The sequence below is a fragment of the Fonsecaea monophora genome (assembly GCF_001642475.1).
Source record: "Fonsecaea monophora strain CBS 269.37 chromosome Unknown Scaff36, whole genome shotgun sequence".
NCBI classification, from domain to species: domain Eukaryota; kingdom Fungi; phylum Ascomycota; class Eurotiomycetes; order Chaetothyriales; family Herpotrichiellaceae; genus Fonsecaea; species Fonsecaea monophora.
In genome coordinates, this window is record NW_019173967.1 from 24926 (window position 1) to 51722 (window position 26797).

The window sequence follows — 26797 nt, forward strand, 5'->3', positions numbered from 1 at the left end:
AGATCAAACTACCGGGACACGACCACCACACGCCCTTGTCCAGTATACGAACAGACACATCTCACAGCGCTTGACTGAAGGAACTGTCTTGCTGGCTGACTGACTGATTGAGTGACTGCATGTTCCGCGCACTTCCATCTATTCCCTCGTCGCAAGTACCACCACCCGCCTTGCCACATTGACTCCGTTCGGATCTCGCGCCCCCTCGTCCACACGCCCACGCACTCTCTCTACGTTCAAGTTAAACTGTCTTCAACAGTCACCATCGACCATTTCGCTACCGCCATCCATAACACCCTCAGCCTCACTCTCATTTCAGGCTCGTTCGTTGCCTAGCCATCACTTTAGCATTCTCCTGACGACGAACCTCTACCCTCTTGACCTGGGTTGTCGTGGTTTTCAAAACGTCACTCCGACTAATCTAATTAATTGATCCTCTAATACATACGGATATCTTTTGTACACTATAACGATCGACCGCGCAAACATACCTCGCGAACACCTCTCTTACCGCAATATCAACAAAGAAAGGTCGTTTCCGTCCTACTCTCCATGCCTGCCTTTCGGCTGCCGCGAGGTTGCAGACACCGTAGTTGGACGATCGAGTGTCTGCATCCGCAGTCATGAAGTCGTCAAAATCTCAGCGCATTGGAATGCCCCCTCGCGGCCGATCTTCACGGAGCAACGACGGTAATGGATTGGCGCCACGATCGGAAGAGGGAGGCACAGGGGAGAGACGAAGCGCTGGGGACGCGTCTTCCAACGCCCCTACTGTGGTTCATCACCAAGTGACAAGTGTCTTGACACGCGAGAATTCATCTGGGATTGAGGCCATGCGAAGAAGAATGAGTGCCGCGCTGGCACAGAAACAACAAATGCGCGCCGCTGCTGCCCACACAGCCTCTAGCGGTTCGTCTGACACCACGAAACAGGACGACTCATCCGAAGCCTCAACATCCCTGCAGCATGCAGAGTCAAGTTCGGATGAATCGGTCAACACCGCTGCCCTCTCAACAGATTCTGCTCGGACCATACGAGCCACATTTGACATGACGCCGGGAGCTGTCAGGACCCCATCATATCCATTCCCTCGCATGGCTCTACGACTCAATCGTAATACCAGCCACCGCTCAGGACCTTCCCACAGACCGTTCACACTCTTGTCACCAACCAACGAGCCGCCGTTAAGTTCAGAACCAGTGCAGCCTCCCCTTCCGCAACGCCAAACATCCTCTTCGGATCTGAGTACACCAATTGGTCAGACCCCATTGAGTCCAGGTTTTCCCGAAGACCCCAATTTCCCAGCGCCGGACTTGTATGATATTATCTTGATGCTCAATGCAGAACCAGGTTTGGATATGTGGTGGGTCAATGTCACCGAGATTCTGACCGAGGTTTATGGTGCCGAGCGCGCATCACTGGCGGTGCCTGGGGATATCACCGATCTCGAAAACGTTCCGTGGGGCCAGAAGGCAACGTACAACGTCAATGGCAGCGAGGGGGTGCCGCCGTCGCAGTTTGATTCTCTGGCCACCTCCGAAGCTGATATAACCTCTCTAGGCCGACGGCCAGAACCTGCCAGCCGAGTTGCCAGTGACGTTAGTTCTGCGCCTCTACGTCGACCGCCTCTTTTGTCCCGGCATTCCATTGCGGGTCCGGCTCCAGATCCATCTGCGAGGGGTGCTCGCCAGAGACCTGCCGGGCCTGTTCGTGCCTATAGCATGACACCTAGAGAACCAGTAGAGGAAGCACCGATGAGCTCACCGCTTATGCCCAGGTTGACCAGACAAGCTGCCACACCTCGATCAGTGTCGGTGGCAGAGTCGGACCCCTTGGCACTAAGGGAACAGTACAATTCGTCTGGGTCCGGTTCGTCGACACTCAGATGTCATGTCCATCGTTCGATCCAGCCTCTGGAAGCCGAATCCGATCCGTTGCTTGTCCGGACAGGGGTTGCAACGTTGTTTGGGAAGAGGAAACCTGTTGTATTGACCAGAGCGTATACGGACACCGCGCCGAGACCGTCACCCAAGATCAAAGGGAGAGACGAGAATCGAAGCGCGCCACCAACGCCCTCGCCCGGAGGCCCTGACGACTGTAGGCCCGCAAGACCCGAAGACAGTCTGACGCTGCAAGCCGGCTTTCGTGCATTTGACGAATATGAGCAACCAGAACCATCACCCTGGTCGCAAAGCCCTTCGCCCTCGCCTGCGGCACGTCCTGACCCAGCGGAGTCCCCGTTCTTTACGCAACCCACGGCATCCATTGACGAGACTGCGTTCGAACAGAACCCCCCGCCATATGATTATGCGACCACAGCCAATCAGCCGTTGAGCGCGATAGGTGCCGACATGTCCAAGACTCTGATACACGTGCCGCTCATACAGCCAATTCTGGCCAGAGGGACTCTAGCGTCTAACCTTCGTTTCCCTATAGCCATCCTCTCGTTCTTATCGCCACTGACCCCGTATCCGCGTAGTCTGCGGCATTCTTTGGAGGCCCTTCTGCCACATCTGGCAAGTGCATATTCACTTGCGCAGCAGTACAGTGCTCTTCAAGATCGTTTACGTGGCACCCCAGGAAGTCGCCATGGAGCCGCATTCGGCCTCGGAGGCACATTCTCTGATGAAGGGTCCGAACTCGAGCTCGTGGCTGAGCTGAGTGGACAGATTGCACAGGACAAGGAGAATTCTAGATCATGGACATATCAAGAAAATCTCAGTCCAGGTAGTCTGAGGGAAAGCCCTGGCAGCTCTGTGGTGAGCACGCCGCTTATGGAGCAGTTTGGCTTGAGTTCGGGCCAGCCACCGACTCCAGGTGGCAGGACAGGATCTGAAATGGTCGACAGCTACTTCTCTGCCAGGAGGCAGAGAGCTGGCCAACAACCGCTTACTCCTGGCCCACGACCAACCAAGGATGACCTCGACCAAGTCAAACACTCAACCGAGAAATCTTCTGCCGGTATAAAGATGTCTGCGAGGAAAAGCGCCGGTAATACGACCAAAACACAGCCTGATCCTCCCAGTCCAGTCGCTCTTCGGACGGCTAGCATCACTTCCGAAAGTGATAATGGAGATCATTCTTTCCCCCTGTTCGATAGGGCTGATTCTACGCTCCGGCGAAACACTGCTCGACGGATTAGCGAGCACAAGGATGATGGCGAGAGACCTCTACCCGAGCTTATATCGTCGCTCATGCTTAATGCTGTACCCCTCCAGCTTTTCCTAGCCAAGCCAAGTACGGGAGACTTGGTTTGGACCAACCGTAAGTTCGATGCGTTCCGGAGTCAAGGAGAAGGCCGTGTGCGGGATCCCTGGAAGAACGTGCATCCAGCAGACAGAAATGGTCTGGTGAAGTTGTGGAATGAAGCTTTAAGAACGGGAAGTCAGTTCACACACTATATCCGCGTCAAGAGGTTCAATAGCGACAGCGATTTCCGCTGGTTCGTGTTCCGAGCCAGTACTTTGTTGAGCAACAATGGCCGACTTTTGTACTGGATTGGGTCATTTCTAGATGTGCATGAGCAGTACATGAAAAACCTCGAAGCCAGCGAAAAGGAAGCGATTATGGCCCATGACACAAAGATTCGTGCACTTGCAGATGCCATTCCCCAGATTCTGTTTGAGGCCATTGAGGGAGACGGCATTGTGGCTGTCAATCAACAATGGCATTCCTATTCAGGCCAAACCCTAGAGGATGCTCGAGGGTTAGGTTTTGCGAAACATGTTCACCGCGACGACCTGCACAAATGCGGCATTTTGGCACCTTCAGACGTGGCCGCCATTATGCGATCTTCAACGACAAGTCCATCTTCATCAAACGACTCAAACAAAACAGTCGGCCCAGCCCCGCCACCGCTTCCTACACAGAAAAACCTTTTCTCGCCAGATCTGAGCTCATTGGAACGGATGATCAAATCAGGCTCCGTGGTCGTGGAAAAGGACGAGAACGGCCGCTTGTCTTACCTGACCGAGATCCGGTTGAAGTCGAGAGGTGGTGGGTATCGGTGGTTTCTTGTACGGCTTGTTCGGGTTGACACTGGTCTATGGCAAAGTCAGAGCGGAAAGGCATCGTGGTACGGTACATGCACCGATATCGAGACGCGGAAGGCCCTTGAACGAGAATTGAACCAAGCCAATGAGAAGGTTCACTCAGAGATGGAGTCCAAGACAAAATTCTTCGCCAACATGTCTCATGAAATCCGAACGCCGCTCAATGGCATTTTGGGTAGTATGCCATGGCTGGTCGAGTCAGAGCTGGATCATGATCAAAGGCGGACGGTGGATACCATTCAAAACAGCGCCAATAACCTGAGGGAACTCGTCGACAATATTCTGGACGTCACCAAAGTCGAAGCTGGCAAGATGACGCTCCTTCCGAAATGGTTTCATGTTCGGGCACTCTGCGAAGAGGTGGTTGATACGGTTTCTTCTAGGGCCATCGAGCGTGGACTTGAACTCAATTATTCGCTGGAGGCTAACGTTCCATCAATGGTGAAGGGAGATGCCTTTAGAGTGCGCCAGGTTCTCCTCAATCTCCTCGGAAATTCTGTCAAATTTACTGAACAGGGCGAGGTGTACATGCGATGTTCCTATCGCGAGGCCGAGCCGGGCAGATCAAGTGGGCAGTCTGATCACTCAGGCTTACTCTCATTCGATGTGGTTGATACTGGGCGCGGGTTCAACGAAGACGATTTCAAACGACTCTTCAAGCAGTTTGGCCAGATTGGAGGCGGCAGCAGTCACGAGGCAGGCTCTGGATTGGGCCTTTTCCTTTCCAAGCAGCTGGTTGAGATGCACGGAGGTGAGCTATCTGTTAAAAGCAAAGCAGGTGAGGGCTCAACTTTCAGCTTCTATATCAGAGTCGAGGTGGCTCCCCCAGGTTCTGAAGTTGCCTCACCAACGTTGGCTGCGAGAACCGCACAACAGAGACAGCCGTCGTTGGGAGGCAGTCCTCGATCACAGTCCGATAACAAAACATCAACAATTGCGTCAGCTAAGGGTCTTCTGCCTAACGAGGGGATCATTCAAACACCTGGGCTATCTAGATACGTGAGCCCCCCTGCGCAACAGCTGCCCACTCTACCATCACCGGCAGTGTCGTCACCGACGCAGGTATCTCCCCCAGTCCTTCTGTCCGATAGTTCCGGACTGTCGATGCGATCAGACTCAGGAAATATCGCGTCTGTGTCGTCGGCGACTACGCTTGTGCAAACGCCCGAATTTGCGCCTCCTGTCGAGTCCACAATTTCGCCGGGTCAACGGCAAACCCTGACAGAGAAGGCCATTGCGTCTCATCCGATTTTCAAACGAAGCAAAAGCGACAACGACGGAAGCAGGTTGGCACCGGAAAAAGCACACCCCCAGACATATTCCGTCATCATCATTTGCCCTGCTGAACACGCGCGGATGGCAATCAAGCAGCATATTGAGCACGTAGTGCCGTACTCAATTGCAGCTAATGTCACGACGATTCCAGATATTGGTTCCTTCCTGGATCTCTTGAATGGGCCGTCTCCGCCGACTTTCACGCACATTGTCCTGGACATTCCGGCGACGTCGGACATTATGTTGTTCATGCGCCAGATGGCGAATTTTACGGGCACAGTGATCCCAGCACTTGTGGTGATTACCGACCACTACCAGAAGCGGGATATTCTGGATGACTTTACAACCCTCACGGCCAGTGGGCGCAAGGCCTACATGATTCACAAGCCGGTCAAACCGTCTGTGTTTGCAATGATTTTTGATCCTGCACAATTACGCAATCTAAGCAAGGATCGAGCACGTGAGGTCGCGCAGTCGAGCTCTGATGACTTCCGAAATATTGCCAACTTGGTCAAGGAGAAGATTGGTGGACGGGAGCACCGAGTGTTGTTGGTAGAGGACAGCGACGTAAACCGGATGGTGATCCAACGCTATCTCAAGAAAGTTGCGCTGATCAACGACTGTGCCAAAAACGGGCAACAATGCGTTGACATGGTTCAAGGCAACGCTCCGGGGTACTATTCGCTTATCATCTGTGACATCCAAATGCCAGTCAAAAACGGGTACGAGGCGTGCAGAGAAATACGGGAGTGGGAAAGGAGTCACGGGTACCGGCCGTCGCCGATCATGGCACTGACAGCGCATGCCATGCCCGAGGAGCGCGCAGCCGCAGCGAATGCTGGATTTACCGACTATCTTACCAAACCGGTTGATTTTAATGTGCTGGGGACGATGATGATGACGCTACTGGATCCAACCGTGCCACACGTGTTCTTACGTGATAGGCCTCTGGAGTCTTGAGTTTTGTCGAGGCGCAGGGAAACGATTTTCGGGTTAGGAAAAGCTCTGCGTCAGTGTGCGCTGTCCACGGGGCGAGAGGTCACTAGTTCATGGCATTGTCAATGCGTTGAGCGAGTCATTGCAAAGCATTTCTGGACATGGCGTTTTCCTGTTCATTGCCAGTGGCAACTTCATTTGCATCTTGTCGAGGGGGAGGGGGGAAATTCTCCGTGATGGACGACTTCATGCTGTACAAGGATGATGGACACCGCGCCCATTGTTTTGCTTTTTGTTTTTTGTGTTTTTCAACCAAAAGGGGAATTGGCATTAATGGGGAGAGGAGTAATATAAGGGCTGAACCACACCAGGGATGGGGGATAATGGCAGGTATGTCCATGGGCTATGGGGTTAAAGAGGACCTAGCCTTGTTGTCAATATGATCAGAGCCGAAGCTAAGGGGAGACGAACTTCTTCTCCAACGAGAACCACGACATGCATGAATGGGCTTAGGGACAAATTAGTATCCGTATTTGGCGAGGAAGGCGTGCTTGGTTTGGACGGCGAGACGGGGGTGTAGGAAAATGGCCTAGCTTTGCTGTTTCAATGGCCACTGGGGAGATGCAAAATAGATAACCAGGTAGGTAGATGTACTTGGTACCGAGTACATATCTACCCATGTCGCACTACCTCTGAAAAGGAAATCTGAATTGGTTGGTAATGGCGAGAGGGAGTGTGAGTGAGTGGTGTTGATTCTGAGTGGGTGGTTCAATTTCCGCGCCAAGCCCTCAACACTCCTTTTGCCGCACAAAGTATAATTCACCCCCGAAGCATTCCGTAGGCGCGACTTCCAGGTAAGAAGGTCGGTCTCAGGGGACCAAGACCGAGATCAGGACGGTTAAGGTGAGCAGATTGGGGGTCGTTGGGGGCGGACAAACTAGGTACCTACCTACACTTCCTGTGACCTTGCGCCCCTGCCAGTCATTCGCAACCCACGGGACTATTTCTCAACGCCCAATGAGCCAGACGTGGGGAGGGGGAGCCAGGCAGCCAGGCAGCCTTTCCCCCATGGAGACCAGGCGCCTACTTGATTCTTTCTCTCCGACTCGAAGTCCCTCGAATGCGATCCGCGAGGAGTATGTGGTAGGTGGAATATAGATCAACTTATAATTATGGAGGCCAGTGGCCGAGGAAAGGGGCGCTGCGACAAACATACATCTGGAAAGGGATTGTGGTTGATCTTTGCCAGCACACCAGCCCATGACCTAGGCCTATGTACATATCTCTATGATGCCTATGTATGCTTACCCAGGTAGACAACGGGTGTGCCCGCGCCCATGACAGATACCCCAATACCAGCCGTTAGGTAGGCTTAGCCCCCTCCCCAACTTGTGCCGACTCACTAGATGTAATGCCTCGAAGTACCTCTGTGCCTCTCTGCCCGCCTACTTCGGCTGCCTGCGATGGTTGGCCTCCTTCCTCCTGACTTTGCCTGTACCTTTCCCACACTTTCTTCTTTCTCTTGCCTTTCCCTTGCGCACGAAATTAAGCCGGTGACCACTCACCACCATCCTCACCTCCTCACCACCACTCATCATTCATCACAATCACCACCACGACCACGACCGCCATCTCCTCTTTGCTACCTCGCGCTCCCACTCTCACCCACTCGCCCACCGGGCTTCCTGCAACCATCACCCTCACCCCTCCCACGCGCCAACCGCCAACGCTTGACCCTTTCTTGACCCTGCCTCTCGCTGCTTTCATCCCGCCTCTTAACGTCTGGCGCTCTCTGCCACTCCTGAATCCTCCTCGACCAATTCCACTATGCGACCCTCTGTCCGCATCCACCGCTGCCCGCGCGCCTCGGCCGCCCCAAAAAATCAAAATGTGGAAGTTCAATAAGATAATTTCCCAATACCTGTGCTCCAACACTCAACGTCTCGCACATACCGCACGCACAGACACGAACACACACCTCACCAAAGTGGCCTGCCATCTGTCCCTCCCCTCCCTCCCCAAGGGTCCCATGTTAGTCTCGGAATTAAGACGTCTTTCCTATCTCTGAACGTACTCCCAGCGCCCACCTCCCTGGCCGAATCATCGCTCCTCCCGCCTCTTCCCACCCCTGCTCACGTATAATCACGAACCTTCTCCGTCCTCGCTCCATTCGCCTTTCAGAACAGCCACTCCCGTCCGCCGTTTCGCTTCTAGATCCCGCGGACTAGGGACCCTCCAGTCCTGGCAAAATGCCTCGTCGACCCAATGATCGTCGCTGGCTTCCCGTTGCCTCCCCTCAACTGCCTGACTCGGCTTCAGCTGAGACTTTGATCCTACCCTGCCATCTCCTGCCCGTGGAGGGTCTCTCTCCGCTCTCTTTGGTCAGCCCTCGACGGGCTTTTCCTTTGTCTCTGCCGGGCGGAAGGTGACGGACGGTGCCGACCCTGCTTCGACCCTGGCTCAACCGTCTTCACATTGGTCCTACTTTTCTTCTCATCATGCTCAAGAAGCGGGGTCAGTGGACTCACCATGACACCACCCTCCCCTTGGACTACGACTCATATTGGTCCGCCCAGAGGGAGGTGATGAGCTGGCAATCTGCTCCCCTGCTCCCTTGTGTCAAGAAGAGTGCCCCAATTTGCCTATAAAAACCCGTCCCATCTGTCAGAAAGTCCTCCTCCCTCCTTCTTCCTTTTCCATCACTCAACTTTGCAAGAGTTTGAACAAACACCTGGTTGACCTTCATCAGGCTTAGTCCAAGTTCAGAGAGTGCCTCCAACCTCATCTCCACCACCATACATTACCTGATCCCTTGTCCCATTCACTTAGTCTTAGTTGTACTTATCTTCTCTTCACAATGGCCACCACCGCCTACTCTCGTCACCCCACCAGCTATGCTACTCACCAGAAGACCCTGCCCATCACCATGCCGTCCGGGAAGGCCCCTGTCTACAGTTACCCCCAATCCCGGGTTCTCGATTCTCCAGAACTTCCTGACACCAGCACATCTTATACTGGAAGTCGGACCTCTGCAGGTTCTTATTCCGCCCGGTCCAGCTATGCGCCTAGTCACAGCAGCGGAGACTGCGACTCATACGCACATTCCGGTGTGGATGTTGTCGACATGCTCAGCGACAAAATGAACGCCGCCTTCGATCCTATTCGGATGGACCGCTCGCTGGCGAAACAAGCCCAGACGTAAGCAGCTTTTGACACTCGGGATGGGATTGAGAGACTAACCGTCAACAGATCTGGCGAGTTGAATGCAAAACAGCGAGAGCTGCAAGAATTGCAAGCGATGGCCCAGCGGAGACTGAAATCTGCGCGGGTCAATTTCGCTGAAGGAGTCGAGGCCGTGAAAGAAGCCCGCCGAGACGTGGAATACACGTCTAAGAAGATCTCGTGAGTTCTGCTGCCATCTGGACAGGGCTCGGGCCATTCTCCGTGTGAAATGCGCAACAGCGGTCAAACTGACTTGTGGGAATCTTTAGGGCGATGAAATCGAAGGCAGAGAAGAAACATCCGGAGGCTTATGCGAAAGCCAGCCGCAGTCGCCATGCATGAGTCCATGACAGTCACGATTGACGATGCTACGAATTTCCTTGCCATTTCCATTGGGAGCCAATTTCTTCGATTTCGAAACGCCCCGAGAGCCTCCATTCTGCGGCCGGGTTGGATATGGGGTGGGTTTTTCCGCTCACCTTCCACTCCGCTCAGACCTTTGGATGTCGTCAGACAACAGCAAATCAGATTCCATGATCAAACTCGAACACCTATTCGCCGGGAGACTGAAATGCAGCCTTGGCGGTAGTCCTCCGGGGTGATTGACGTGGCAGTGGGTTTAGGGTTCCGCTCCACCCCACGAATTGAGCCAAGTTCCTTGCTGCTTTTGCCCCGCATGCTGGCCAGGGCGATGGCGTGCATGACGCCAGGCCCATTTCTGCAGCCGGAGAAATCGCCTGGTTGCCGAACTTGCACTGCAGCGATCGACTCTGCAGGAACCGACCCCCTCCAGCCAGGAAACGCCAGGCGGGTGCCACCGTGAAGTCCTCTGCAGGCACACTTGGTCCAGTTCTCGGGTTTGGTGCCACCCTCTCACACGTCTAATTGGGCCACGAGCTCCCGGGCCAACCTTGGGGACGAGCGTCCTTCTCTGTAGCACTTCCCCTCCTTTTGGTCACAAGACCGTGATTCTGCAAGTGACGAGCCGGGGGACCTGCAGATGGTGTGGAGATTGTGGTGTGCTGCCTAAGCCAGATTTGGCGCTGGGCCGAAAGATCAGGGCAGGTAGGGAGCAAGTTGCTGGCGTCCAGATTCACGTCCAGGGTACCGATTCTGTCTCTTGGGTGGTGGCGGCTGCGTTCCGGGGGGGTCTTGCTCCCCTGGCCCGTGGTTCGGACCGTGGCTTTGGGTTTCCTTGTTTCTTTTTTCACTCCCTGTGTATTCTTATTCCCCTGGTGACAGTTGCAATCGGACCAAAAAGTTTCAATCCTGGCCAGTTTGGCACCGAATTTGTCCCTTTAGAGGGAAGTCGTAGGGCAACCCGAACTGGGTTTCTAGGGGGCCATGCAAGCCCATCACCAGGGCTGGTGGTGGGGGTTTTAAGGGCATCGGCAGCTATTAGGGACTGGGGACGTGCTGGAGGGTGCAAGGGGCATGTGGAGTGCCCCTAACGGGACAGTTGGCGTCGCTGAGAGGCGTTCCAAGGTGATTGGGAACGCCGCTTAGGGGCGCGAGGCTGGCCCGGGCACCCATCACCAGCGGCCGAGAACAGGCTTGAGTGAACCGAGAAGGCGGCTTGATTCCTGGAGCGGTAGTGGCCATCTCGGAGCTTTGTCTAATGCCTGTAGAGGGACACGTGGTTGTGGTGGTCTCGTCTGTCTTCTCGATTCTTTTAGGTTATGGACAACCTCCTTGTAAAGAGGCTGGGCCCTATTTTCCATGACTAGCTATCTATTCACCGATTGCCAGACACGCCCAGACTAATGGCTTTAGTGTGTAAAAGTCTTTTGACAACGACAACGGAAAGGGGAAAGGGGTCCAGAACCTTTTTTTCTTATTATGGTGGAAATCACTTCTGCTTAAAATGCGCCCTCTCGCGTGTTACCCAGCCTGACCTGACCCCTACCGAGTCTCCCGTACTAACCAATACGAGGTACGTCCAATTCTTGTCCTCTACCCCATATACTGCGTACTAATTGTATATATATTACTGAAGGCCTTGAAGGTGCGAAGGAGACTTTTTACAGGGGATGAGAGAGAGATTCTATCTGGCACCACGAACCCATTTCCACCGCCCACCGCCCACCGCACGGCCTGGCTTCACGAGGCTGCGTCGCCCCTTTTCATTCCCCTCCCCATAGGTATCAATTCTTTACTTTACTTTGCCCTTCCTTCTTTTTTGCTTTCCCCTTCCAAGAGGAGAGTCTTGAATCCTATTTTGCTTATTTTTTTTCCCTCTTTGGCCTCGTCTTGATTTTTCAGACTGTATTCAATACTGCGGTGTGGTGCGGTGTGGTGCGGTGTGAAATCATTTGGATTTTTCTTGGGGTTCATTGATTCCCGCTTCGGGGACGGGTGATGGTGCTTGGATGACGAAAGGGAGTTTCAAGATCGGAAATAAATATTATGTCCCTTGACTATGACTTGTCTTGTCCAATAATGTCCAATATCCAATCTCTCAGACAGAGAGTGCGGAAAGTACGTGGTTTGGAATATGTTGAACATGCTTGGGAGCGTCTCTCCTCAAGAAATGTTTACACGTCGACATGTGTCCGCGACGAGTGGGGGATTCGGATTCATGTGATTCAGCCGACTGCCAGGTGGATACGGAGCTGTATAACAAGATTACTATCTGTTATTTGAACAATGTTACACGGTGGTACGTAATCATCTTGGTTGCGCTAATACTCGCTCATGAAGTCCGCTGTCGATCTAGAGTCGAGCTGAGTTTCTCTAAGAACCGTTCCCCTTCCCCTTCCCCATCCCCATCCCCATATTGCTGCCAGACTTGTCTCCGCTCCTTCCCCGTCCTTCGAAGTCGGAACCAGGGATCGCCGGCCACAAAGGCGGGCTTGAAGAAGACTCTGTCACCTCGGGCGTTGATTTTGCCACGGGACAACTCTTCCAGCTCTTCCGGTGTGAATGAGATGCCCGTTTCTGGAGATACGAATGCGTAGTTCGTCTGTGGTTGTTGGTGTGGTAGTAGTGGTGCTGGAAGAGGTGTTGACTGGTCTAGACTTGACGGGTGTTCCTCATGTCCAGGGGTCTTTGAGGACCCGGACTCGGACTCGACCTCCTGTAGATGGCTAGACCTCGAGAGATCAGATGACCCTGGCACACCAGGCGCTGTCTTTCTTGACTGTGTTTCCACGGCTGGAGCATTCGTGGCAGATGTGTCTAAGGGGTGCGGTCAGAAACAGCGACTTTGTCCTCGGTCATGTCGGAGAGTAAGGGAGCAAATGCGAGACTAGCAACCACGAGTGACAAGGAGAAAGCCATCTCGCGCAACCTGCACAACTGACTTACGGGATTGATGTTTGGGCCGGCGCTCGGAAAACGAGCTGAAGCCCATCATCGCGCGCATCGCAGCTTCGGGGTCGCCGTTGGCGCCATCTGACTGGCCCGGAGACTCAGACATTGAGTGACGCAAGCAAAGCTGGGAAGCGAAATGTGAGATTGCCGAGTTGATTTGGAGCGTGGGAGGGTATCGACCAGGTGTGAAGTCTGAATGAGATGCTGGAAGCAGACAAATCAAATCAAATGACGTGTCTGACAAAAGTCAAGTGTTTACTCTGACGTCATTGCTCTGCCAGCCAGCAGCACCAGCAGTGCCATTTCATCTCGATATAAACCACTAGAAAGGTCCAAATACATATATACGACCGACTTGACTGGTATATCTCCTTGAAATATGCCGCTCTCGTCCTCGGCCCCTTCTCTGCTACATATACACGAAAGCACAGGAGGAGATTGACTGGTGATGAGGTGTTGCACGCAGTGAGCGAGCCACTTCCGCAGTAAGTCTTTGTTGAGTCTCAGCCATCGATTTCCTGCTTTGTATTTGATGAATTGAGGAAAGATTTTGTTGAAGTAAGACGTCCGAGAATGATGACCCGACGTCAATTCCACTTGATTTACATCGCCCTCTGATCACATCGGAACAGGACTATAGCTTCGCCTTCGCCTTCGCCTCGTCGCTTATCCCAACCACAATTTTCCCCCAGGCCGTCCCTGTGCTCAACAACTTCATAGCATCTGGAACCTGCTCGAGACCCTGGAACTGCTTCTCCGTGTAGTTCAGGGGTACAATGCCGCCCTTGTTGATGAGCTCCAAAAGCTTGTCCCACACCTCCACCACGCTCTGAGGGTCCTGGTTGGCATACTCACCCCAAAACAACCCAGACAGGCTGACGTTCTTGAGGAGCAGTCTGTTGGTCGGGATTTTCTCAATCTGTCCGGCGGCAAACCCGATAATGCACAGTCGCCCATCCCACCGGATGCATTTGAGCGAGTCAGAAATGACCCCAAGAGGATCGAGGACGACATCAACGCCTCGTTTGTTAGGCGTGAGGTTTCTTGCGGCGGTAGGCCAATCGCCTTTGGAATCGATCACGTAAGAGGCACCAAACCGGGTGGCAATCTCGCGCTTCTTTTCTGTGTCAGCCGACGCAATGACTTTCATGCCGAGGGCGTTGGCGATGGTAACAGCTGCGAGACCAACACCCCCGCCAGCACCGTGAACCAGTACATAGTCACCTATCGTGAGTTCGACGTTAGCACTTCTAGTAAAGATACTCGCAAAGTGGGACTAAGAGCCAACATACCTGGCTTTGCCTGTGCTCGTAGGATAAGCGCTGCATACGCCGTCGGAGCCGTGTAAAACAGGCTGCTTGCCTCGATGTGGCTCCATCCTTTCGGCGTCCGCCTCAAGGCGGCGGCGGGAGATTGGATCATGGTCGCGAAAGCCCCCGATCCCGCGCCAAAGACGTGATCACCCTTTTTGAACTTTGCATCTTGGGCTTGTGGCGAAGTGGGAACCGCGATGATCTCGCCCGCAAACTCGCTACCTGCGATCCAGGGAAAGGGCGGTTTCACCTGATGTTTGCCCTGGATCTGCAGAATATCGAAAAAGTTGATGGCGGCAGCGTGGATCTTAATCAGATATTTGTCGGGGGAAGGGCCGAGGTCAGGGAGCTCGACAATCCTCAGGTCATCGGGACCTTTGGCGAGTTCGTTTAGCTGATAGGCCCTCATTTTTTTTTTTGGTGGTTTGGGAGCACCGAGATTGTTGAGGAAAGAAGTTATTCAGGTGTAGTTGTAATTGGGCCTATTATCACCATGTCAAAGGATCGCCGAGTGGAAAGACCATGTTGCTGTTTGCTGGGCATCGAATCCAGCCACCCTTTTCGGCGATACCGAGGCTTCTCCTAGAAGCTGGTTCGGCAAGCGGCTTATGGCCTCCGGATCGCGGGTCAGAATCTCCGAGTCATAGAGGAAACATCAATGGAGGATGCCAAGTATCCTTTTTCTGTGTGCTTGGCTTGAAGGACTTGGTCAAACAAGTCAGAGTACCAAAGCAGTAAATCGGGTTTCCTTTACCATGCTCACTCTCTCCGCGACTCCCAGGCAAGTGATTGCTGTCGGAGTTGCGGACTTTTAGTTATTGGCGGATCCAACATATCTCCACTGCACGCAAATATACCGCTTTCTTAGTGCCTGTGCTTTGATGGTACAGTGGTGCCCTCATCTTGATGCTGGTTGAACAGATGTCGGGGTAAATCCGGGATTCGAAGGCCGAGGGATTGCAAAAGCATTGTTGCACGTGATACCCCGGATAGGAAGAATATAACCCCGAGCCTCGACAAGGCTTGGCATCTTGAGGTCCATCTCCGTCACCCACTCACTCCCCGTGCGAGTATAAGATGGGAACTGGTCTTGCCCATAAATCCCAGTCTCGTTACTCTCATGGCCTTTAGCCGCGCGGGTTTCAAGCAATTGACAGAGATGCTCAAACATCACAGGCACAAGTCCAACCCAAACCCATGACCAACCACAGATTCATAGGTAAGGCCGTCAAACTACAGCTGCCGTGCGTGGGGCTGCGTGTTATTATACGTACCGAAGTACAAATCCAATGGGGCTATGTCGGGGTTCGAGCCTGTGCAACTCCAACATTCGGAATCTCTTCATACACCGGCAGCCAGATACCAGATATTCGGCATTTTCTGCGATACAGGCCAGGCCAGACATCTACATGTGCAGTCCACCTCACTCAGCTCAGCTGACTTGCCACGGGCACCACAGGCACCTGAAAGCGGGGTAAATCAGTCATATCATGCTTAACTTTACGCTGTGTGATGTTCCTGATTTCTTTTTCGATAACCTTATACCATACTTCTGTCGGGTTGTATACAGCAACATCTGAAGGTGAAAGGCGCCAAGTTGCCAAGTTGCCAAGTTGGATTGAGCCAGTCGCATCCCTACCGGGGCCAGCACGTATCAACTATGGCGGCGGCTCCGATCATCGAAGCCATGCCGGTATTAGACCCGCCGAAACCTACTAAAACAGTGTCATGGCTATCTAGGGAGGTTGATTTCGACCCCAAGGCTCTCAAATCAAAGTACCTGGCGGAACGAGACAAGCGTTTGGACAATGGCGGCTTCAACCAGTATCGACCAGTCGAAGGATCACTTCTGGGTTACGTCGAGGATCCTTACGTCGAACCGGGCTTCACTCGCGATCCCGTTGACCTGGACTGTGACGTTGTGATCATCGGCGGAGGCTACGGAGGCCAATTAGTCGCGGTGCGGCTAATCGAGCAGGGCATAAACAACTTTCGCATCATCGAGAAAGGCGGCGATTTCGGAGGCACGTGGTGAGTCTGAATTTCTGTTGGAGACCTGGGGTGATGTAGCAGGGCGACTCCTAACAAAGCCTTTCCCCTAGGTACTGGAACAGATATCCTGGTGCCCAGTGCGACGTGGAATCTTACATCTACATGCCACTTCTGGAAGAGACCAACTACGTGCCAACAGAGAAATATGCACATTCGCCAGAGTTGCTGGCTCACTCGCAAAGAATCGGAAAGCAATATGACCTCTATTCTAGGACTCTCTTTCAGACCGAGGTGCTCTCCTTGCGGTGGAGTGCCCCTAACTCCTCCTGGTCTGTGGAGACGACAAGGCAAGACAGCATTCGAGCACGGTTCGTCATTCCTGTCGCCGGTCCGCTCCATAGACCCAAGCTTCCTGGATTGTCTGGCATCGAGTCATTTCAAGGCCATTCATTTCACTCGAGTCGTTGGAATTACGAATATACAGGAGGAAATGAGGACGGCGGGCTCACCAAGCTCGCGGATAAGCGGATTGGTATTATCGGCACGGGCGCTACTGCGGTACAACTAGTTCCGCAACTCGGGGCGTGGGCCAAGGAGCTCTACGTGTTCCAGCGGACACCGTCTTCGATTGATGTTCGAGGAAACAAACCGACCGACCAAGACTGGGCGAAGACGTTACACAAGGGTTGGCAACAGGAACGCATGGATAACTTTACCATCATCCTTAGCGGTGGGTATCAGGAGAAAGACCTGGTTGCCGACGCATGGACCGAGTCTCTAGGAAATCTCCGTCCAAACCCGACAAAGATGAAGGCCATGTCTCCCGAGGCATACGCCGCGGAGCTCCAACTGGCCGATTTTAAGAAGATGGAATCGCTACGTGCGCGGGTAGACGCCATCGTCAAGGACAAAGAGACGGCCGAGGGCCTGAAGCCGTGGTATAACCATTTTTGCAAACGACCCTGTTGCCACGATGAGTATCTACAGACGTTTAATCGGCCGAATGTCCATCTCGTTGACACCCGAGGCAAAGGGGTGGAAGCGATCACTTCGAAAGGCGTCGTGGCAAACGGGAAAGAATATGAATTAGATTGCATTGTCTACGCCACGGGCTTCGAGGTGACGACCGACTTTTCGCAACGCGCCGGGATGGAGATATACGGGCGCGACAATCGGACATTGGCCGAGAAGTGGCGACAAGGCCCCCTGACCTACCACGGCTGGACCACCCACGGGTTTCCCAATTGCTTCCTCGTTGGCAATCTCCAGTCCGCCCTGTCGGTGAACTTTATCCACCTCACCAACGAACAGGCCCGACATCTCGCCTACGTCGTGTCCGAGTGCAAGAGACGCGGGGTCGCCACGATCGAAGCGACGGCCACCGCCGAGGCCAAATGGGTCGACACCATCGTCGAGACCACCAAGATGAGATTCAACCTCCTGCGCGACTGCACCCCGGGCTATTACAACAACGAAGGCGACTTTTCGCTGCGTGCCCAACGCAACGCACCGTACGGAGGGGGTGTACTGGCTTTTATTGACATTTTGAACAAGTGGCGGCAAGACAATGAATTCGAGGGTCTCGAAGTCACGCGGTTTGGGGAATGATGTTTGAGACCTGGATCTTTTGATAGAGTGTGTCTGAAGAGTCGAGCTCTGAAAGAACGGTGCTGTAGATACCTTGTGGAGAGGAGTATTCAATAGTCTTGGTCTGTAGGGCTGTGACCTTAGATCAGCGTCATAAAGCTAAATAGAAAGCCATGTCCTGGTCTCCAAGCTTACCGTCTGTCATGTCCATGTGTATTGGAACGCGACCACTTCGACATACGTCAGATATATTTGTCCGATCCAGTGGCAGCATATCACCAGTAGGTCGATCTTCTGAAGGGTGTCATGGAGCGGGAAGCCGAGTACCTGGTCCCAGACCTATGGTGCCTGTGTTGCGTGGGGACAGCTTCGGCCGCTAGTGCTCACGCCCCATAGATACTTCGTAGAGGCCTACATAGATACCTACAAGTACGAGGTAGCAGAGGTAAGCATTACGGGGACCCCCTGGATCCACTCAGCCTCGCTCGTCCCACTCCTCCATCCACTTCGGCATGAGAAACTCGTATGTGATGTCTCTTGGAGAGAAATGATGGCGTAAGACCTTTTGAAGAAGGGGGTGTACGAGGCATGCATATACCTCAAACTGAGGGCCTGGTACATGGTACTCGGTGCCTGATGCCTGATGCCTGATGTAGCCATGGTGACAGGAATGTGTTTCGGCCCCCATTACTTGGCCAGTTATTCTCGAGCTGAGATAGGCTACAGTGATTATTACTACTTGGTACCTAGATACCTACTGGGTGCCTACCTGTGAGTGAGGTAATTACTAAGAAAAAGCCCCGAGTATAACTTGCTGAAGTTTGAATTACTTGTTTATCAAGTAGACGAGACACAGCGCGACTTTGTACTGACAGTCAGCCAGCATCCGTTAATCTTGACCAACCAACCGGCCAAAAAAAAAGGGAAAGGATATCTCCGAGAGATTATTACCCGATACCAAAACGGCAGAACCGTGAATTCGAACTACCCTACTCGTATGTGAACGTGGATGTGAATGCGATTGTGATGGACATGCTACAGAGGCCGAAACTCGTCCCGATCAAAGCCGTCCCTGGCCTGTTTATATCCGAGTACGTGAAACAGTTTTTCTTTCTACCACTCTCAGTCTCACTTCTATTCTCTTTCTCTTCAAAATTTTCCGACAAAATACACAAAACATGTTTTGAACTCATCAATGGAAACTACAAGTGTGTCTCTAGTCGCTTTGCCGCGTCTTCAACTCGATGCCGCCGAGAAGATAACATCGTTCGCATTCTCTCGGTGGCACAGGACCATGAAATTGGGCGTGCAGCAACAGATGCTCACCTTGACGCTCACGCCGCGAGGAGAGGAGAGGGCAACGAAAAACAGATGGAACCTCTCGATATCAAAACCTGGGCGATCGAGATCGATGACGACCCCCTTGTCGATATCCTCCAGTATCTCGGGGAGGCGTGTGATTGGATCGAAGAGGGCTTGAGTCTGGGTCGGAGTGGCGAGGAAGGAGGAGAAGAGGAAGAAGAAGAGCTTGTTGCTGGAAACAGAAATCAGCTTCAGCCCGGTATCCTCGTCCACTGTAAGCTGGGCGTTTCTCGCTCGGGAGCATTTGTCGTTGGATTCTGTACGTACCAGCATTCTCTTCTCCCGATAATGTTCTTTTTGTCGAAATAAAACGAGCGAAATATGCAGTGCTGACATTGGAACTCACCAAAAAAAAAAAAGTGATGCGGAAATTCAAACTCTCGTACTCGGACGCCCTGGCGCTGGCGAGGGAGTCACGCCCAGAAATATGCCCAAACAGCGGATTTGAAAAGCAGCTTCGCGTGTGGGAGTTTTGCCAGTACAGCGTGTATCTCGATGAGGATGGCCAGCAGACTAAACAGACGGAGCGTCGGAAGAAGCCATCGTACAAGGCATGGATCGCCGAGCGGGATAACCTGCTGCGTCGGGGAGAGGAGGATGTCAATCGAGCGAGGGCTGCGAGTCTGGCGAGCATGGCGGCGCGGTTTGGGAGGAAGAGACAAGACGAGATGGCGAACGAGCAATCACAAGATGCGAGTGAAAGTGGTGGGAGGGAGAGTGCTCAGCAGAATCAGCGGAAGCTGAATTGGGAGAGGGTTCAGAAGATGGAACAAGATTGGAATGAGAGGCTGATTCGAGGCCGGTTCCGCGCTGGAGATGGTGATGCTCAAGGACTCGAGGAGTGATTTGGGCATTTCGCCAATCTCCAGGTAACAGTTTATGGAAGCTCTACTGTTGGATACCATTCACTAGCACAGGATGGTGGTAGCACCGAAATATCATTCTTTCCACTGCCTCCTGGACGGAGGGGCCGACTTTGGGCACCCGAAAACCGAGTTACTCGAGGAACGAACGGCTTCTTGGACCTGTCACATCGTCTCGCCCTGAATATCAATGCTCATGTCTAGGAGCTGGATGAGCAACCTGAATTACTTCATGGCTAGCGGCTAAGCATGAGACCTTGAGCTCTTTACGACATGGTGGTGTCGCTTTAGACGCCAGAGCCCACCCTGTGTCGAGCGATAATGTGCAGCGAGAACTATAGTCTCGATCCCTGACGTCGTTTGCATACGTGACACGGCTCAGGGACGTCTCGTCGATACTGGCCCCAGAGGCACCGTATTCTTTCCCTCGGTGATTTATTGCAGTGGTGCTCCGTAGTGTCACTGTGGCCGCAGATGTAGTAGTTGAACAAAAGATAGCACATCTTAGCAAGTGCAACTGTGTATATCTATTCGCCTAATCAAGAACGCGACCAAGTAGAAGATGGATTGCCTTCTTTATCGATACGAATGCCAGCTGTGAGAACAGTTGGTGCGTGGGTTGGTGATTCAGGTATTCTGGTCTGTTGTCGTTGTCGAATGTGTTGTGGTGCTCTCGTTGATGTATCTGTGGAACTGTTGCTTCAAGGTCTGTTTCCTTTTGTCTTCGAAGCTCAAGTGGTAAACAAACTCGCACAGACATACTTATATCTGGTCACAGTGATGATATTGAGCCGACAAACGAAAAGGAACACATGCGTGCATCATGGGGATGTGATGGAGGCGAGCCATGCGTGTTCTGCAATGTGATGTTTAGTGCAGTCGAGGCCTGCACGGTGAATCCATTGCACATGCCACTGCTAGAGTATATGGCCACACTTCACCTACCTGCCGCTTCTTTATGTACTGGGAGACTTGCATCTTGTTATCAAAGACATCTGACCAGCACCCTGGAGTGACTGTAGATTCGCAGTTTGCAGTCAAGAACAGAAACCATGTCAGGGGAGATTTCTGCAATCGCTTAGTGATACTCTCATCTGGCCTCGCTGGAACAAACGTGAACCGGAGTGACCACGTCGATGGCCACATCCACGCGTCATCTGCATTGATATCATGCACCTCTGAATTGTTGAATCGCGGGAACAGAAGGTCCCTGATGTGTATCAAGTACCATCCACCTGAAAAGTCTGGATTGGGCCATGTATGAGCGGACAATTGTGGGTAGCGCGACGAGATTCTCCGGAGGCAAATTGCCGTCATGACTGATGGACAACAGGTAAACCAATATACAGGGCTCAAGACTTCCCTGCCACGCGGCAGCTCTGTCCTGAACCAGCCCTGCTCGGTCAAATCCATCCATCTCTTCAAAAGCAGTCACAGGATGTATTTTGTGTCCTTGTATCGACTCCTCCCCAAACCCCGCGTTGTGCCGATCAAGCCTTGAAGGATGCGTGGAGACGTCGATCATCATCTCCACAGAAATTGATCTGGCTAATTGGGGATTTAGCTTGATATTGACTGCATGACCTGGCCTTTTATCCGTGCAAGCTTCACCACTTACCTGAGAGACATCTCCATCTGCATCAACCCCTCGTTCTCTCAATACCACTTCGTGCCCTGCTCGGTTCAAATACCGGCGAAGCAGCGATGTTCGAGAGGCATCCCTGGGAAATATGGAGAGCACCCCGAGAGAAACGGGATCGATACATCACTGGATGGAGTATTTAGACCATGAGGGCGACAGCCGGGACGAAGAAGTGTCTCTGGATCCCTTTCGCACCGTCTAAGCCCATATCGCCATAATGAGATTGCTTACCCCGTTTCTTTTCGGTGGCCTCACTACCGTTGCCGGCGCAGCTTGCATATCCAGCCAGAGCCTTTCAGTCACCGCGAGCACCGGCATCTTCACTGGGCTCCTCAACCCAACTTACCCAAATGTTCGCGAATTTCGCAATGTTCCATATGCTCTTCCTCCAACAGATGAACGCCGCTGGCTCCCTCCTCAGAAGCTTCCGACCTCAAACAAGCATTATGATGCCACTCAATATCCGCTCTCGTGCCCACAGTTTGTGAGCAGGGTCAAGTCGGTGTGGAGTGAGCAGATTCCGGAATGGTTGATCTTTGATGGCGGTGAAAGCACCAGTGCCGGTCTGTATGCGTACGGGACGTCTGAAGATTGCCTGAGTCTGGCCATTTGGACTCCGCTCAATGCCACTGCGGCTTCCAAGCTCCCGGTGATTATGTTCATGACAGGAGGTATGTCCCTTTGAGAGATCCTTTCGTTGTTCTGACAAGCCTTTCAGGAGGTATGGTAACTGGAGGAGTCAACATACCGATCCAAATACCAGCTGAATGGGTAGCGCGAAGCCAGAGTCATATTGTGGTGACCATCAACTACCGGGTGAACATCATGGGCTTCCCCAACGCGGCAGGATTGACAACTCAAAACCTGGGCCTTCGAGATCAAAGAGCAGCGCTTGAGTGGCTGCAGGCCAATATCGCAAGCTTTGGCGGCGATCCGACCGCTATAACGCTCTGGGGGCAATCAGCAGGTTCTCGTTCGACCGACTATTACAATTTTGCTTACTATAAGGACCCCATAGCACGCGGCTTCTTCATGCAATCTGGAACAGCATTATCAAGCACTGCGAATGCTGACATCGATGGCACCAACTTCACATTTGTGGCACACAATCTCGGCTGTGACTTTCCAGCCAACAAGACTGCTGAGTTAGAATGCATGCGAAGAGTTCCTGTCAGTGAGATCGAGAACTTCGTTGGTCAGTATCAAGACAACTCAAGCACAACAAACACTGGTCAGGCCCCAATCGCTTTCACTCCAATTGCGGACGAAGACGTCGTCTTTAGCAATTACACTGCCCGATATCAGGCTGGCCAGGTTGCGAGAGTGCCGGCTATAATTTCGAACACCGCCAACGAGTATGCATCACTGGCACCGTATCCATTGAACAATCTTTCTGCAGGCCCTAATCCACAAGCAGTGTCGGCAGGTACTCTCAACACTGTCTGCGGCATTTCCAACTCAAGTCTGCAGCGTAACGGCCTGAACATCTCTACCTTTCGGTATGTCTATGGCGGGAACTTCTCCAACATCAATCCGTTGTGGTGGATGGGCGCATATCATGCCGCAGATCTGGCCATGATGTTTGGGACATATGGTATCAGAGCTGGAGAGGTGTCACAACTGGAAATCGAGACGAGTGCCGCCATGCAAGACTATGTTCTCGCATTTGTTAAGGATCCAATCAATGGACTACAGAGTGTAAACTGGCCTACGTATGATCACCGCAACGCGGGTGGGCAGATGATTTTGTTTGGAGCCGACGGAAAAGCCGTCCAACAAGTGAATGGGACCTCGATTGAGGGCGTCTGTTATGGCCAAGGCACTTATGACAGCACTCCCTGAGTTCCATGTCCTTTTGTACCACAGAAAGGTCAATGGCTCGCGTGGTACACATGCGGTAGGAGAGCGGATGGATTCTGCGGCATTTTGTTCGATGAGATGAACTCGGTGGACGGAAGGAAAAATGCATAAGTAGACCAGGTTAAGATTAATACCTCGTACATTGCATACTCCGGGAATGGACCAAGACACCCCAAGATTCGGGAGGTGGCATATCGGGTCAAGGCAACGTGTTTCAGTGGGGAGTTTCGCTTGGAGGAAACCGTCAATTCGTCGTCCGCAGGCGGCCGAGGCCAGAGAAGCTGGGCGAGAGGCGCAGCCACGCAGTTCAGCATCCAGCATCCTGCGTTGCCTGCGCTGATTGTTCCAGATCTTCCTTCCCCCCCATAATCATCACTTGTACTTTTTTGGTAGATTGATTGATGGTGAATCCTATCCCCGTCTACCGGTCACCGTCGCGGTAACATCATTTCCTGCATGCATCGACCATAATGCGACAGTGAGTGGCGTCCCTCGGGACATCACTCTTATCCATCGAACCATCATGGGGGACAAAAGCCAGTACCAGCACCTGCCCATCCCTACCTATGAGGAGGCCACTTCATCCCGTCCTACTTCCTCCCAATCCAGACTCGGTCCAGAAGAGATCAGTGACGATGCGGAGAGGCAAGGTCTTCTTGGGTCCTTGGGAAACTATCACCCCCCGACTGTCGAGTCTGCGCGACCGAGTCTCGATTCCCTCGACGGTATCGAGCAAGATGGCGAAGATGAGGTGCGCAGAGAGATGCAGCAGATGGATGTGGAAGACCCCCTGAGCGACTCCTCCTCCCATCGCTCCCTCCTTCGATACCGCCTCTCCAAGAGTTTCACCAACCTGACCAACTCGTTCTCCTCCTTAACCCTCCCCTCCTTTCGCCAGTACCTCTCCAAGATTTCATGGCCGCGAATAAACTATCAACAGTTCGATGCGAACCGCGTCGTCATCATTGGGCGACTGTTTGGTGTTTTCTTGATCATGGGTGTTCTTTATGTACTTATAGCGTCGGACGTTCTGTCATTTACAAAGAATCGCATGGGAATGGGCCAGATATACGACCCCGAGTCTATCAGAATATTTGTACAGAACCATATGAACGATCATGGAGATATGCAAAAGTATCTGGAGCACATAACGGACTTTCCCCATATCGCGGGGACCGAGGGCAATTATGTCCTGGGAGAATGGGTGGCCGAGCTATTCAAAGCAGGTGAATTGGAAGACGTGGAAATGGAGAGATACGAGGTTTATCTCAACTACCCGCGAAGAGACGGGAGAAGAGTGGCGATTGTCGAGCCGGACAGTATGAAATGGGAGGCTAAATTGGAAGAGGATCAAGAGGAGTCTCTGGTGTTTCATGGTCATTCGAAGTCGGGTGATGTGACGGGTCCACTGATATACGCCAACTTCGGGTCGAGGGAGGACTTCAAGACGCTCGAAGATAACAACATATCCGTCAAGGATGCCGTCGTCCTTGTTCGCTATTACGGCACACAAGGAGACCGGGCGCTGAAAGTCAAAGCCGCAGAACTCGCCGGCGCTGCGGGATGTATCATCTACTCTGATCCTGCCCAAGATGGCTACGTCCAGGGACCGACGTTTCCAGACGGGCGATTTATGCCGCAAGATGCTGTACAGCGGGGCGCTGTCAGCCTCATGTCCTGGGTTGTTGGCGATGTTCTCACTCCCGGATGGGCTTCAACGCCAGATAACAAGAAACATCTCAAACCCGAGGAGAGCGCCGGTCTCAACAAGATCCCGTCCATCCCCATCTCCTGGGAGGATGCGAAGCAGCTACTCGAGTCCCTCAAAGGACACGGCAGTCGGATGAAGGATGGCTGGCAAGGAGTTCCTGACTTTGAATACTGGACGGGGAATCAGGAGTCTCCGAAAGTCAACCTCAAGAATCTCCAGGATGAAGAGCAGAAGCAACCCATCTACAACGTGTTGGGCAAGATCACAGGTTGGGAACAGCCCGAGAAGAAGATAGTGGTGGGCAACCACCGCGATGCATGGTGCACAGGCGCCGCCGATCCCGGCAGCGGCACGGCCGTCATGCTCGAAGTCGTCCGGATCTTTGGTGAACTGCGTCGACTAGGTTGGCGGCCACTCCGCACAATCGAATTCGCCAGCTGGGACGGGGAGGAGTACAACCTGATCGGCAGCACCGAGTATGTCGAGAGTCGTGAAGACCAGTTGCGTGAAGATGGAATCGGCTACCTCAATGTCGATGTCGGAGTGACCGGTACCGATTTCCACGCCGCCGCTTCTCCCCTGTACGAACGGCCCCTTATGCACGTTATCAACCGCGTCAGTGATCCTTCCACTGGGAAATCTATCCGCGAACTCTGGGACGCCGATAGCCGAAGAATTGAAGGCCTCGGCGCAGGAAGCGACTTTGTTGCCTTTCAAGACATCGTTGGCACCTCATCGATTGACATGTTCTTCAAGGGAGCTAGATTCCCCTACCATTCTTGCTATGATAACTTCGAGTGGATGGCCAAGTTCGGTGACCCAGACTGGTCATATCATAAGACCATGGGTGAGATTTGGGCGCTCCTCATTCTGGAGTTGGCCGATAGGCCGCTCATTCCCTTCGACATCAGCGCCTACTCTAGGGCTATCGAGAGGTATATCGACGACCTGAAAGCGTATGCGGAGTCAGCACCTACAGCAGCCGACGCGAACACTCTCGATCTCTCCCCCTTGCGGAAGGCAGCGGAACTCCTTGCTCAGGAGGCCCTGCGCTTCCACACTTTCGACTCGGCCTGGCGTGACTTCATCTTCGGCTCCGGAGGTTTCGAATCGTCGACCATGGGCCTTGCTCGCTTGGATCACAACAATCGCCTCACGCGTTTTGAGACGGATCTTCTTGACCTGAGCGATGGTGGAGGACTGGCCAACCGAACACAGTTCAAACATGTCATATTTGCCCCGCAGCTGTGGAGTGGATATGACGATGCGACGTTCCCCAGTGTGAGAGATGCCATCAACGACGGAAACTGGGGTTTGGCGCAAGCCGAGGTCGAGAAAGTGGCGGGCATACTGGAAGTGGCAGCAGGAAAGCTGAACTCATAAGACCACTTGGGAAGAAAGAACAGGGAATCCGGATTTTATCGTCAAGGCTTGCTGCTCTGAAAGCACCAGGTGGTGGCAGGCAGGCACCGAACTACCGTGCGAATACTTGTCAGAGATGCCACGCAGGGGTTTTTCCTTCTTCTCCTGTTTTCATTTTTCGAAGCACGAAGACCAGGCGGGATGGGTTCGTGTTTTTATTGCTCCTGTTCTGCTCGGTGTCTATTGTGAGGAGGGCAGGACAAAAGGAAAGCATGGCGTACTGGGGCCAAAGGGAAGGGTGATTGATG

General features: G+C 53.0%; 8 protein-coding genes across 8 annotated transcripts; 6 read left to right on the top strand and 2 right to left on the bottom strand.

The window, feature by feature from the left end:
- Positions 1-623: 623 nt before the first annotated feature.
- AYO21_05584 (hypothetical protein) lies at positions 624-6287 on the top strand (the record flags this gene model as incomplete). Its single annotated transcript, XM_022655552.1, has 1 exon — positions 624-6287. One exon carries the CDS (start codon positions 624-626, stop codon positions 6285-6287), a length of 5664 nt encoding a protein of 1887 aa, XP_022512058.1.
- A 2833-nt stretch (positions 6288-9120) lies between these two features.
- On the top strand, positions 9121-9827 carry AYO21_05585 (hypothetical protein; the record flags this gene model as incomplete). Its single annotated transcript, XM_022655553.1, has 3 exons — positions 9121-9461; positions 9513-9665; positions 9755-9827. 3 exons carry the CDS (start codon positions 9121-9123, stop codon positions 9825-9827), a joined length of 567 nt encoding a protein of 188 aa, XP_022512059.1.
- A 2350-nt stretch (positions 9828-12177) lies between these two features.
- AYO21_05586 (hypothetical protein) lies at positions 12178-12903 on the bottom strand (the record flags this gene model as incomplete). Its single annotated transcript, XM_022655554.1, has 2 exons — positions 12178-12662; positions 12792-12903. 2 exons carry the CDS (start codon positions 12901-12903, stop codon positions 12178-12180), a joined length of 597 nt encoding a protein of 198 aa, XP_022512060.1.
- A 528-nt stretch (positions 12904-13431) lies between these two features.
- Positions 13432-14519, bottom strand: AYO21_05587 (hypothetical protein; the record flags this gene model as incomplete). Its single annotated transcript, XM_022655555.1, has 2 exons — positions 13432-14021; positions 14090-14519. The coding sequence occupies 2 exons, from the start codon at positions 14517-14519 to the stop codon at positions 13432-13434; spliced, it is 1020 nt and encodes a 339-aa protein (XP_022512061.1).
- A 1251-nt stretch (positions 14520-15770) lies between these two features.
- AYO21_05588 (hypothetical protein) lies at positions 15771-17710 on the top strand (the record flags this gene model as incomplete). Its single annotated transcript, XM_022655556.1, has 2 exons — positions 15771-16141; positions 16213-17710. 2 exons carry the CDS (start codon positions 15771-15773, stop codon positions 17708-17710), a joined length of 1869 nt encoding a protein of 622 aa, XP_022512062.1.
- Positions 17711-18721: 1011 nt separating this feature from the next.
- AYO21_05589 (hypothetical protein) lies at positions 18722-19896 on the top strand (the record flags this gene model as incomplete). Its single annotated transcript, XM_022655557.1, has 3 exons — positions 18722-18780; positions 18910-19310; positions 19412-19896. The coding sequence occupies 3 exons, from the start codon at positions 18722-18724 to the stop codon at positions 19894-19896; spliced, it is 945 nt and encodes a 314-aa protein (XP_022512063.1).
- Positions 19897-21773: 1877 nt separating this feature from the next.
- AYO21_05590 (hypothetical protein) lies at positions 21774-23398 on the top strand (the record flags this gene model as incomplete). The annotated part of the gene is made up of 2 exons (XM_022655558.1): positions 21774-22227; positions 22275-23398. The coding sequence occupies 2 exons, from the start codon at positions 21774-21776 to the stop codon at positions 23396-23398; spliced, it is 1578 nt and encodes a 525-aa protein (XP_022512064.1).
- Positions 23399-23939: 541 nt separating this feature from the next.
- Positions 23940-26510, top strand: AYO21_05591 (hypothetical protein; the record flags this gene model as incomplete). The annotated part of the gene is made up of 1 exon (XM_022655559.1): positions 23940-26510. The coding sequence occupies one exon, from the start codon at positions 23940-23942 to the stop codon at positions 26508-26510; it is 2571 nt and encodes an 856-aa protein (XP_022512065.1).
- Positions 26511-26797: the final 287 nt, after the last annotated feature.